Below are 12,175 nucleotides of genomic sequence, written 5' to 3'. Positions count from 1 at the left end.
GATTCACTACTGTTAATGTCATCTGAAGGTTCATGTGCAGAATCCCTCTGTGACCTCCACAGGAGGAAGAAGCAGAAAACTCCTTGGTCAGAGTTGGCGCCCAAGGTGGGATGTGTGCACTAGACTGTACAGATCAGGAATCTCCTCTAAACCTCCAGCGGTTTGTGTCACATGTCAAATACCAATGAATCAGCATACAGACATTAGGAACCCCGGCCACAGCTCTGTACATCAGCAGTGGGTTCACTTTTATTATCACTGATACTTTAGGTCAATTAAAAAAAAACAACAAAGAAAACATAAGGTGCCACAAAAAGATTTCAGGTAAAATTATCGTCACTGCTGGGCACACTAAAGGGCAACTCCGATTACAGCGGATAGTAATTTCAATGCCTTCAGTAAAATGTCCGGAAATAGAAAATGTGTTACTTACATCTACTAGTGCTGAAAGAATGTGTTTGAATAAGGTGTTATCTGAGCATGCTCGTGTGCTAACAGAGTGTCTTCAGCATGCTCGAAAAGTATGTTCCACTCCCCGCGACTGCATGTTTCACGGCTGTTCAATAGCTGCAACACATGCAGGGATTTGCTTGTTTGTTAGACAATCCATGCATGTGTTGTGGCTGTCAAACAGCTGCAATACATGCAGTCGTGGGGAGCCGAACATACTTTTCAAGCATGCTGAAGACACTCAGCACACGAGCATGCTCCGATAACACCTTATTCAGGCACATTCACTCAGTACTAATAACTACCCATAAAACACTTTCCAAATCATATCTTTACCACACCAGGACTAAGTATAGTAACACCATCCCTTATGGGCAAGAAATTGTACCTGCATGTGTAGAATTTTTTGTATCTGATAGGAGTTGCCCTTTAAGTGGATTTCTGTGTCAGCAAATCATGGCAATAAACAAAATCTTCCAATAATTTTTTCTTTCAGTCTGTACGTCTAGCTCTAGTGACATTAGTACGAGGAATACCTTCAGTTAAGAGAGTTCTGTCTAAAACTTGTGGAAATTTAATAAAAATGGTGGGTTACATCAACGGACAAAGTCGAGTCCAACTTCTGAAAATCATGAAAATTAGACCTTCACGGATGTTTCTTGACATGGACATGAACACAGCCTGGCCGTAGGTCAGTCATTTTGTCAGCTTGATCAATGTGCAGAATGATGCCATCATTTCAGATATTGAACAATTGTTGATGATGGACAGTAGCTGTCCATGACACTGACTCCAATGGATTTAAAGGGGACCTGTCACTCACCATAAATGTGTATTTTTTCATGTAGTGTAAATACTACCATTCTTCTGAATCCGGTGTTTTCTTTTGTTTCTATCCCACTCTGTTCCCGAGATATGGCCTTTCTTGTCTGTATATAAATCTAGGATGAAGTGGGCGTGGTCCGTTTTTATGTTGATTCTACAAAGGGTTTACGCCCCCTCAGCCTAAAAGACTATTTCTGTAGCGGGAAGAAGAAGCCATATCTCAGGGAAGGAAAGGCATGGGAACAAAAGAAAAACAACGCCGGATTCAGGAGAAAAGCGGCATTCACAATAGTGAATAACAGTCCATATTTATGCAGTGACAAGTCCCCTTTAAGAGTGACTGCTATGGTCAGCCTTGCACCTTACCCTAGGTTACTGTGTACTACAAAAGTATAGCCTTGTCATCATATTTGGAGCTGACAAAATAACTGGCTATGTTGTGAGAAACTGATAGAGCATGGAGGAGCAAAAGATGACTTGGGTTTTGGTATTTATTTCAATGCCTGGAATGTAAGATAAGAATTAGCCCTATGCGATACAAAGCAGCATATTCAGGTTACAACTGGTGTCTGACACCCCCTTTTTTCCCCCCTGACCCTTACGAGCACCGCAAGTCTTGCCTCCGTCACAAATGGAGGCCTCGCGTTAACGGAGTATCAATAATCTCAACACCGATAGTTTCATCTCATCTTTTTGTTTTTTCGCTTTTAATACAAAAAAAATCTATGATATAATTTCTATTTATATAATTATTTACAGAAGAAATTCATGATGTACGGCGGTAAATGTGGCGCCTATGATGCTGCTGTGTTTCCCATAAGTCTTAAAATTAATAAAAAAAAAAAAAGCTTCCAAAGGCTTTTTCCTTTCAGGTTAGAGATGGAGCTAGTGTCAATGCCAATGAACAAATGGGGGATGGGATATATATATATAAAAAAAAAAAATCCAAAACATCAAGCTATTGTATTCAAATTATAAAAAAATGAAAAAAAAAAAAATCCTAAATGGCTATCGGCACTAATCACTTTGCTACATATAAAATGTCCAGCTAATATAAAGCACATTGTACCAATCCTCTAAAACAGTTAAGATATATACACTGATCTAGATATTAACAAATAGAATATTACAAAATATTAAAGGCCACGGTCGCGTCCTCCGCCGGCTTCTTATTTGAAGTTGGCGTAGTCCGAGAAGGCGTCGATGTATTCTTGCACCACTCTGTAGCAGAACTCGTACTGCTCCTGTAATGGGAAAGTCACAATTCATTTCTTGATCAGGACAACCCCAAAAAAAGGCAGTGAAAGGGACATTATCGCTCTGACTCCAACCACCACCCCGTATCTCCCCAAAAATGGGCTCCAAAGGAAGAAACCAAGGACCTACCAGTGTCTGGACCATGTGTGGCCGCTGTAACCTCAAGCTTTTCACGGTCTGAAAGACGTCTAGAATTCCCTCAGCTTTCACTCTCTCCAGGACTGTACTCAGGGCGCAGAACGTCCCCGTCCTCCCAGCGCCAGCACTGCGGACACAAACACCAGCACATTAGCCCTCCCGGAGAACATGGGCCAGTGTTGGCAGAGGCAGCTTTTCTACTCACCTGCAGTGCACAGTGATCGGGTGATTCCCGGACTGCTGTTGCTGTTTTTGTACGGCCGCGATGATATTGATCATCCCTTTTCCATCTGTTGGGATCCCAACCTCCGGCCACCCGTGAAAGTGGAACTGTCGGATCTGACGGGCTTTGTTTTCCTGGATAAAAAAAAGTAATAGTTAATAGAAAGTGATATACGAGGCACCAAAGGACAAGCAGAGTCCACCTGGCGGGGCGGCAAAGGACAAGCAGAGTCCACCTGGCGGGGCGGCAAAGGACAAGCAGAGTCCACCTGGCGGGGCGGCAAAGGACAAGCAGAGTCCACCTGTCGGGGCGCCAAAGGACAAGCAGAGTCCACCTGTCGGGGCGCCAAAGGACAAGCAGAGTCCACCTGTCGGGGCGCCAAAGGACAAGCAGAGTCCACCTGTCGGGGCGCCAAAGGACAAGCAGAGTCCACCTGGCGGGGCGACAAAGCACAAGCAGAGTCCACTTGGCGGGGCGCCAAAGGACAAGCAGAGTCCACCTGGCAGGGCGCCAAAGGACAAGCAGAGTCCACTTAGCGGGGCGCCAAAGGAAAAGCAGAGTCCACCTGGCGGGGCACCAAAGGAAAAGCAGAGTCCACCTGGCGGGGCACCAAAGGAAAAGCAGAGTCCACCTGGCAGGGTGCCAAAGGACAAGTGAGTTCCACTTGGTGAAGCTCCAAAAGGCAAGTGGAGGCCACCATCTAAGGTGCAAAAAAAAAAAAAGGATAAAAGGAGACCCCTCATGGGAGGCCACAAAGAAAAATCAAATGGAGTTCACCAGGCGAGGGAACAAAAGACTAGTGGAATTCAGTTGTCGAAGTCCAACATGAGTGTCCAGTTGTTGAAGCCCCAAAAGGGAGTTCACCTGCCAAGGTCCCAAAAGACCAATGAAGTCCATCAGTAGATGCTTCAAAAGAGAAGTGGAGTCCAGGTGCTGAAGGACCAAGGAAAAGTGCAGCTTACCGGCTGAAGCCCCAAAAGACAATCTCCCCAATGACAGGGGCAGAGACCTCTACCAGACCTTGTGAGCGTTCTCACCCGGGTGTTGGTGACCAGTAGATCTCGCACTGTGTAGCTCTCACATTCCTCCTCTTTCTTCAGTTCTATAGTGATATCCCCAAGTGACATGACGCCCTCTGACGGCCAATACTGTGCACACTTCTCCTGTAAGGACACAGGAATAAGAATGTACGGTCAGCTCCACGCCCCCGAGGAGGCGGACAACCAAGAGATCACAGCAGTTTATAGAAAATCAGCCATTAATAAATGTTCCTCAGGAACAGAAGATGATTATCAGAGGATGGTGGCATTTTTCACCCCTTTGATTAACCCTTACCTGTCCTCTTTCCTCCAGCTCGGTTAACATTACAATAGAACAGGATTTCCACTCCCAAATCATCCTCCAGAAATCCTCCATGGTGTGACGTAATGGGCCCTGGCTCGCAATGTACGAGTCTTTCTGTCTGTAGCCCTGTAAAAAGCAAATGCAAAAAAAAAAATGTGAGAGAGCGCCCCCGTGTCAGGGCCAAAAACAGCAGAGGTCACCACACAACGCAAAGAAGTAGGACAATGGCCATCGCTGCTGCCATTTACTTTTACCGTAAAGACCCCCTCCTCCGAATATTAAGCCCTTGTTAATATTTCAATATATAGTCTTAGAAGCAAATGTAAGATTTACCATAAACAAACGGGAAGGAAAGGGCAACACCCCACAAGGGAGATGCCAGCGGCCGCACCACTTCAATAATCTGTAGGACATTTAATCATTGTGAGGTCCCCGGGGTGCAAACCTGTGACAACGCGGAGAAAGGGAGCAATAAACTATGGATGGACGACTAATACCACCCCCAGTATTGTCAGCAGGGCAAAGGCATTAGTGCAGGATCATCAATATGGATGAAACGTAAATGACAAAGGAAAATTTAAATATATAGAAAACGTAAATAGATAAATATCCGTTTAAAAGGGATCGTTCACCAATTTTTTTTTTTTACTAAAATGCATTTACTTTGTGCTAAAAAGAATTGGTGCAAAATTTGCAATGAGACCCAATGGCAACGTTTGCCTTCTGCAGCCTCTGTGGTGCACTGTACACTATTGCTGGCTGCAGAATGAGTTAACTGAGAATTTGTCAGTGGGCTCCTTCTGGCATGAGAGTTTGTTACATTCATCTGTCATAGCTCCTCTCAGCTGATTTAAAGGGAACCTGTCACCCCGTTTTTTCCGTATGAGATAAAAATACTGTTAAATAGGGCCTGAGCTGTGCGTTACAATAGTGTATTTTGTGGACCCCGATTCCCCAGCTATGCTGCCGAAATACGTTACCAAAGTCGCCGTTTTCGCCTGTCAATCAGGCTGGTCTGGTCAGATAGGCGTGGTGACATCGCTGTTTCTTCCCCCAGATCTTGCTTATTTTTCCGTTGGTGGCGTAGTGGTGTGCGCATGCCCAAGGTCCCGAATCCACTGCACAGGGGAGGGAAAAGAGCGCGATCTGCGCTATTCCCCTGGGATCGGTGGGGGCGGCCATCTTCCTGTGGCTGCGCGTGCGCAGATGGAGCGATCTGCTGCCCGGGGCTTCAGGAAAATGGCCGCGGGATGCCGCGCGTGCGAAGATGGAGATCGCGGCGGCCATTATCCTGAAGCCGAGATGCGAACTCTGCTTCAGGAAAATGGCCGCCGCGATCTCCATCTGCGCACGCGCGGCATCCTGCGGCCATTTTCCTGAAGCCCCAGGCAGCAGAGCGCTCCATCTGCGCACGCGCGGCCACAGGAAGATGGCCGTCCCCACCGATCACCAGGGGAATAGCGCAGATCGCGCTCTTTTCCCTCCCCTGTGCAGTGGATTCGGGACCTTGGGCATGCGCAAACCACTACGCCACCAACGTACAGATAAGCAAGATCTGTGGGAAGAAACAGCGATGTCACCACGCCCATCTGACCAGACCAGCCTGATTGACAGGTGAAAACGGCGACTTTGGTAACGTATTTCGGCAGCATAGGTGGGGAATCAGGGTCCACAAAATACACTATTGTAATGCACAGCTCAGGCCCTATTTAACGGTATTTTTATCTCATACGGAAAAAACGGGGTGACAGGTTCCCTTTAAGACCATATAGTACATTAAAGTTGAATGAGGAGGGAAACAAAGAGCCTGTACAAGGCAAAAGCTGCAAAATTTCTTATAAAAGCCAATAAAAAAATTATTTTAAGCCCCAAATACATTACGTATAAGATTGAAGTATAAAAAACAAAAAGAGAAAAAATATGTACAAAATATCCTCAGCTCCTTCAAGAGTTGGGCAACATAACATTATCCGACTCACAAATGTCTGGGTGTGCCTAAAAGGGATTTTCCATAAACATTTACAGCTTTAGATCAGCTTAAAAGGGCATCAAAAGTTAGATCATAGGGGGACTACGACTGCCTCTGCATACAGGACAGGGTCTGCGCCCCCCAAATCCTGCATCAGTGTCTGGACTCACATTAATCAAATTTGTATATAATTTCTAGTCCAATTAAACAACAAGTGGGTGGAGCTTAACATTTTTTCATGAAACATGCATTTCTGAGATGATATGTCAGGATTTTCCAAAGTCGGGACCTAAAAGTTTTTCAAAAATATTAAAAATAGTAAATTAAAGGGAAAACATAGCTTGTCATAAATATGTTTTTTTTTTTAAACTGGTGTAAATTCCAATGTTCTCCTGAATCCAGTGATGTTTTTCTTTTATTTCTACACCTCTCCGTTCCAGAGATATGGCCTCTTCTTACTAGAATGTTAGTCTGGGCGTGGTCCTCAAGAAGAAATGACCACACCCACTTATCTAAATGACTTCATTTACATAAAGGAAAGAGGAGGCCATATCTCAGGAACGGAGAGGCGCAGAAACAAAAGAAACACAGCGCCGGATTCAGGGGAACAACGGCATTTACACCAGGAGAAAAGTATTACATATTTATGGCAAGTAACAGATCCCCTTTAAGGGAACCCAACTTTTTGGTTTTTATTTTGATGGATTTTTCACCTATGCATAGTCACATGAAATATGGAGGACTCTGACTAATTCCTTTTTGAAACACATTCAAGTGATAGCAGGGGTAGCGCACAGAATATGCCGAGCACTCGCTTTCTCTTACAGAAACGTGGAGCAACCAGCTTAGCAAATACCAGCAGATTACCACACACCATGCTGATAAATAAATCACGCTTCTATTTCGGAGCTGTAAACAACTCAAAAATGGCAAACACCCAACCGATGCAGAACAAGCACACATTACTGACCCCTACAACAAGGGAAGGGGTAATCACCAATCAGTCTGCCATAAATAAAATATAACACAGATAAATGGGGGGACCGTGTGGTCGCACTCAATACAGCAATCAGCCCCAAGCCGCAGGACGTGACTGGAGATCTGGCCGCAGCGGTGGGGACGGATGAAAGGAGAGAAAGCTCTGCTACACGCATGAGCCAGAACACAAAACAGCCATACTACACATATAAGCTCGCACTCACACAGCCCTGCTACACACGAGCCTGCACACACACAGCTCTGCAACAAGTATAAGGAAGCACACACACAAAGCCCTGCTACATGCATGAGCCTGCACACACAGCCCTGCTAAAAGTATAAGGAAGCACACACACAAAGCCCTGCTACATGCATGAGCCTGCACACACACAATGCCCTGCTAAAAGTATAAGGAAGCACACACACAAAGCCCTGCTACATGCATGAGCCTGCACACATAGCCCTGCTAAAAGTATAAGGAAGCACACACACAAAGCCCTGCTACATGCATGAGCCTGCACACACACAATGCCCTGCTAAAAGTATAAGGAAGCACACACACAAAGCCCTGCTACATGCATGAGCCTGCACACACAGCCCTGCTAAAAGTATAAGGAAGCACACACACAAAGCCCTGCTACATGCATGAGCCTGCACACACAGCTCTGCAACAAGTATAAGGAAGCACACACACAAAGCCCTGCTACATGCATGAGCCTGCACACATAGCCCTGCTAAAAGTATAAGGAAGCACACACACAAAGCCCTGCTACATGCATGAGCCTGCACACACACAATGCCCTGCTAAAAGTATAAGGAAGCACACACACAAAGCCCTGCTACATGCATGAGCCTGCACACATAGCCCTGCTAAAAGTATAAGGAAGCACACACACAAAGCCCTGCTACATGCATGAGCCTGCACACACACAATGCCCTGCTAAAAGTATAAGGAAGCACACACACAAAGCCCTGCTACATGCATGAGCCTGCACACACAGCCCTGCTAAAAGTATAAGGAAGCACACACACAAAGCCCTGCTACATGCATGAGCCTGCACACACAGCTCTGCAACAAGTATAAGGAAGCACACACACAAAGCCCTGCTACATGCATGAGCCTGCACACACAGCTCTGCAACAAGTATAAGGAAGTACACACACAAAGCCCTGCTACATGCATGAGCCTGCGCACACACAATGCCCTGCTACATGCATGAGCCTGCACACACAGCCCTGCTAAAAGTATAAGGAAGCACACACACAAAGCCCTGCTACATGCATGAGCCTGCGCACACACAATGCCCTGCTACATGCATGAGCCTGCACACACACAATGCCCTGCTACATGCATGAGCCCGCACACACAGCCCTGCTAAATGTATAAGGAAGCACACACACAAAGCCCTGCTACATGCATGAGCCTGCACACACAGCCCTGCTAAAAGTATAAGGAAGCACACACACAATGCCCTGCTACATGCATGAGCCTGCACACACACAATGCCCTGCTAAAAGTATAAGGAAGCACACACACAAAGCCCTGCTACATGCATGAGCCCGCACACACAGCTCTGCAACAAGTATAAGGAAGCACTCACACAGCCCTGCTACACACGCATGAGCCCGCACACACAGCCCTGCTAAATGTATAAGGAAGCACACACACAAAGCCCTGCTACATGCATGAGCCTGCACACACAGCCTTGCTACACGAATGAGGCCGCGCGCCCACATACACCCCTGCTACATGCCTACATGCACACACGTCCCTGCTACATCCAACCCCGCTACATACACTGCCCTGCTACATACACACACTGGACATTACATTAGCACACAATCATTTCACTTCCAGTGTATATACCACCACACACAGACGTTCCTGCCTGGCCGGTGACTGATCACTACTGAGGAGTTAGTGTCCTGGTGGCTCCTCTCCTGCCCTGCACCGATCAGACTGAGGAGTGACTGATCAGTGTCGGCAGCAGGAGCAGCTCTCCCAGTGATCGGGACGTACGCCGTCTCAACTTTCACACACACAACTTTTAGCAAGATTTTTTTTTATTGCTTAAAAAACCCCTAATTATTCTTTTTGTATAAAATATCTGGTGTAGATATATAATCTATGTACGACACTCAGATTAGAGGCTGCGGTACTTACATCAATGAAGGAGGCATTTACATAATCTGTATTTTCTTCTCCTCGCTTTACCGGTATAATTACTCTGTTAAATTCATCTGGTCAAAAAGAAAAAAATAAAAGGTAAAAAAAAATAAATTATTTTCTAGGGAGTGGGCGATTCCTGCCCCCCACATCTGCACCCCAATAGAAAACAATTTTCCTAATTTTAGGGGAATATAATGCATTTCCCACTCCCACCAGCAGTGAGGATTTCCAGGAATCTAGTGACCAGAATTTAGCATATAAGAGGTATCCCAGCCGCTGTCAACCCGACTGGCGCTGGTATGAAATGACTGCTACCGAGCCCCTATGAATATGCGCACCTTAGGCAACTGCCGATTTTGCCCCCCTCTAAAACCAACCATGCACGCAACATATTAATACTAATCTGCAAAGGTGAGACCCGGAGACAGCGAGACGTACAAGGAATTATCTGCAGAACCCGGTTCTTCTTCATGTTGGCGGGAAGGTTCCCCGTCCTCATCTTGTCGTTCTGAATTTTAATGGACGTTAATTTCTGTGAGAAGTAAAAGAGCAAAAAATATAACGGTCACTGGAAGAAATCGGGGGCGAAATCAGGTTGTATAGCATTGTAAAAAATAGAAAATTGAAAAATGTTATATCTATCTCTCTCTCTATGTATCTTATATATATCTATATATCTATATAGCTCTATATACATATCTCTCTCTATATATCTATTTATATATCTTTATCTATCTATATATATATATATATCTCTCTATCTATCTATATCTCTCTATCTATCTATCTATCTATCTATCTATCTATCTATCTATCTATCTATATATATATATATTTGTCTAAGTGTCACTTCCGTCTTTCTGTCTGTCTGTCACAGAAATCCCAAGTCGCTGTTTGGTCGTAGCAAAACAGCCACGACCAATCAGCGACGGGCTCAGTCCGGCAAAAAAATGGCCGCTCCTTTCTCCCCTCCAATCAGCGCTCACACAGGGTTAATGGCAGCGTTAACGGACCGCATTATGCCGCGGTATAACGCACTCAGTTACCGCTGCTATTAACCCTGTGTGACCAACTTTTTACTATTGATGCTGCCTATGCGGCATTAATAGTAAAAAGATCTAATGTTAAAAATAATTAAATAAAATAAAAAATAGTTATATATTCGCCGTCAGTCGGCCCCTCGGATCCAGAACAGGCCTTTCCTGCTCTTCGCGACGCTCCGGTGACTGCTCCATGCATTGCGGTCTCACGAGATGATGACGTAGCGGTCTGTGACTTTTCAGTAGGCAAACATGTCTATATACAGGAGGTGATGTCACAGCTCACCTCCTCCTGTACAATGATAACACCTCTATATACAGTAGATCAGAGGTGTCAAACCGCATTCCTCGAGGGCCGCCAACAGGTCATGTTTTCAGGATTTCCTTGTATTGCACAGGTGATAATTTAATCACCTGTACAGAATGATTCCAGCACCTTGTGGAATGCTAAGGAAATCCTGAAAACATGACCTGTTGGCGGCCCTCGAGGAATGCAGTTTGACACCTCTGCAGTAGATAACACAGGATCCACCATTCACAATAGGTGATGTCACAGCTCACCTCCTCCTATATAATGACTGATAACACCTCTATATACAGTAGATAACACAGGATCCATCATTCACAATAGATGATGTCACAGCTCACCTCCTCCTGTACAATGACTGATAACACCTCTATATACAGGAGATAACAGGATCCACCATTCACAATAGGTGATGTCACAGCTCACCTCCTCCACCTATATAATGACTGATAAAACCTCTATGTACAGTAGATAACACAGGATCCACCATTCACAATAGGTGATGTCACAGCTCACCTCCTCCTCCTGTACAATGACTGATAACACCTCTATATACAGGAGATAACACAAGATCCACCATTCACAATAGGTGATGTCACAGCTCACCTCCTCCTCCTGTACAATGACTGATAACACCTCTATATACAGTAGATAACAGGATCCACCATTCACAATAGGTGATGTCACAGCTCACCTCCTCCTCCTGTACAATGACTGATAACACCTCTATATACAGTAGATCACACAGGATCCACCATTCACAACAGGTGATGTCACAGCTCACCTCCTCCTCCTGTACAATGACTGATAACACCTCTATATACAGTAGATAACACAGGATCCACCATTCACAATAGGTGATGTCACAGCTCACCTCCTCCTCCTGTACAATGACTGATAACACCTCTATATACAGTTTGGTAGCAGGGGTAAGGGTTATACAGAGGGGCATTTTATGGAGAGTCTTTGGGGCTTTCCGGGCCATCAATCCCATTTCTAGAAGACGACATGAACGCGTTCTGACCTTAAACTCCTCCTCGAGGCCGTTGCTGTGGGTCCCGGGGATCTTATTGTACAACTTCTGGAGATGGGTTTCCAGAGACGTCACCTCCAGCTCGGTGTCTCCATAAAGGAAATGTTCCAGCAGCGCTTGGTAGATGAAGACGTACTGCATCTGTGGGAGAGGAGGCCGGCGTGACTGCGAGCACATGAGGAGACAGGGGCCCCCCCACTATACCCGCAGGGACCCCCAACATGCCCCAGAGGCCCCACCACCACGGAGGCCCTCACTACGTACATCTGTCTGTACCATCTGACAGCGCTGAGCCCGGATCCGGCTGACAAACCCGTACACATCCACCTTCTTCTCTGCATTCATCATATCCAGCATGGCGTCTATGACGATGAAGGTCCCGGTGCGGCCCACGCCGGCGCTGCAGATACACAGAACACAGGACGATCAGGGCAATAACTC

At 45.8% G+C, this 12,175-nt stretch overlaps 1 protein-coding gene across 2 annotated transcripts in view; it reads right to left on the bottom strand.

The window, feature by feature from the left end:
* Nucleotides 1–227: 227 nt before the first annotated feature.
* PTPRA (protein tyrosine phosphatase receptor type A) overlaps nucleotides 228–12,175 on the bottom strand; it is a 127,275-nt gene continuing 115,327 nt past the window's right edge. For both annotated transcript variants that reach the window (XM_077280292.1, XM_077280291.1), the window contains 9 exons: nucleotides 11,999–12,134; nucleotides 11,726–11,875; nucleotides 9,793–9,886; nucleotides 9,349–9,425; nucleotides 4,229–4,363; nucleotides 3,931–4,056; nucleotides 2,876–3,027; nucleotides 2,662–2,797; nucleotides 228–2,519 (listed from right to left, as the gene is read on the bottom strand). In XM_077280292.1, the coding sequence (XP_077136407.1) occupies nucleotides 2,445–2,519; nucleotides 2,662–2,797; nucleotides 2,876–3,027; nucleotides 3,931–4,056; nucleotides 4,229–4,363; nucleotides 9,349–9,425; nucleotides 9,793–9,886; nucleotides 11,726–11,875; nucleotides 11,999–12,134 (1,081 nt within the window). In that variant the 3' untranslated portion in view covers nucleotides 228–2,444. The remainder of the gene's footprint in view (nucleotides 2,520–2,661; nucleotides 2,798–2,875; nucleotides 3,028–3,930; nucleotides 4,057–4,228; nucleotides 4,364–9,348; nucleotides 9,426–9,792; nucleotides 9,887–11,725; nucleotides 11,876–11,998; nucleotides 12,135–12,175) is intronic.

Source organism: Ranitomeya variabilis, chromosome 1 (assembly GCF_051348905.1).
Source record: "Ranitomeya variabilis isolate aRanVar5 chromosome 1, aRanVar5.hap1, whole genome shotgun sequence".
Classification (NCBI taxonomy): Eukaryota; Metazoa; Chordata; class Amphibia; order Anura; family Dendrobatidae; genus Ranitomeya; species Ranitomeya variabilis.
The sequence above is the reverse complement of the archived record's forward strand: the minus strand, read 5'-3'. Positions and strand labels throughout refer to the sequence as shown.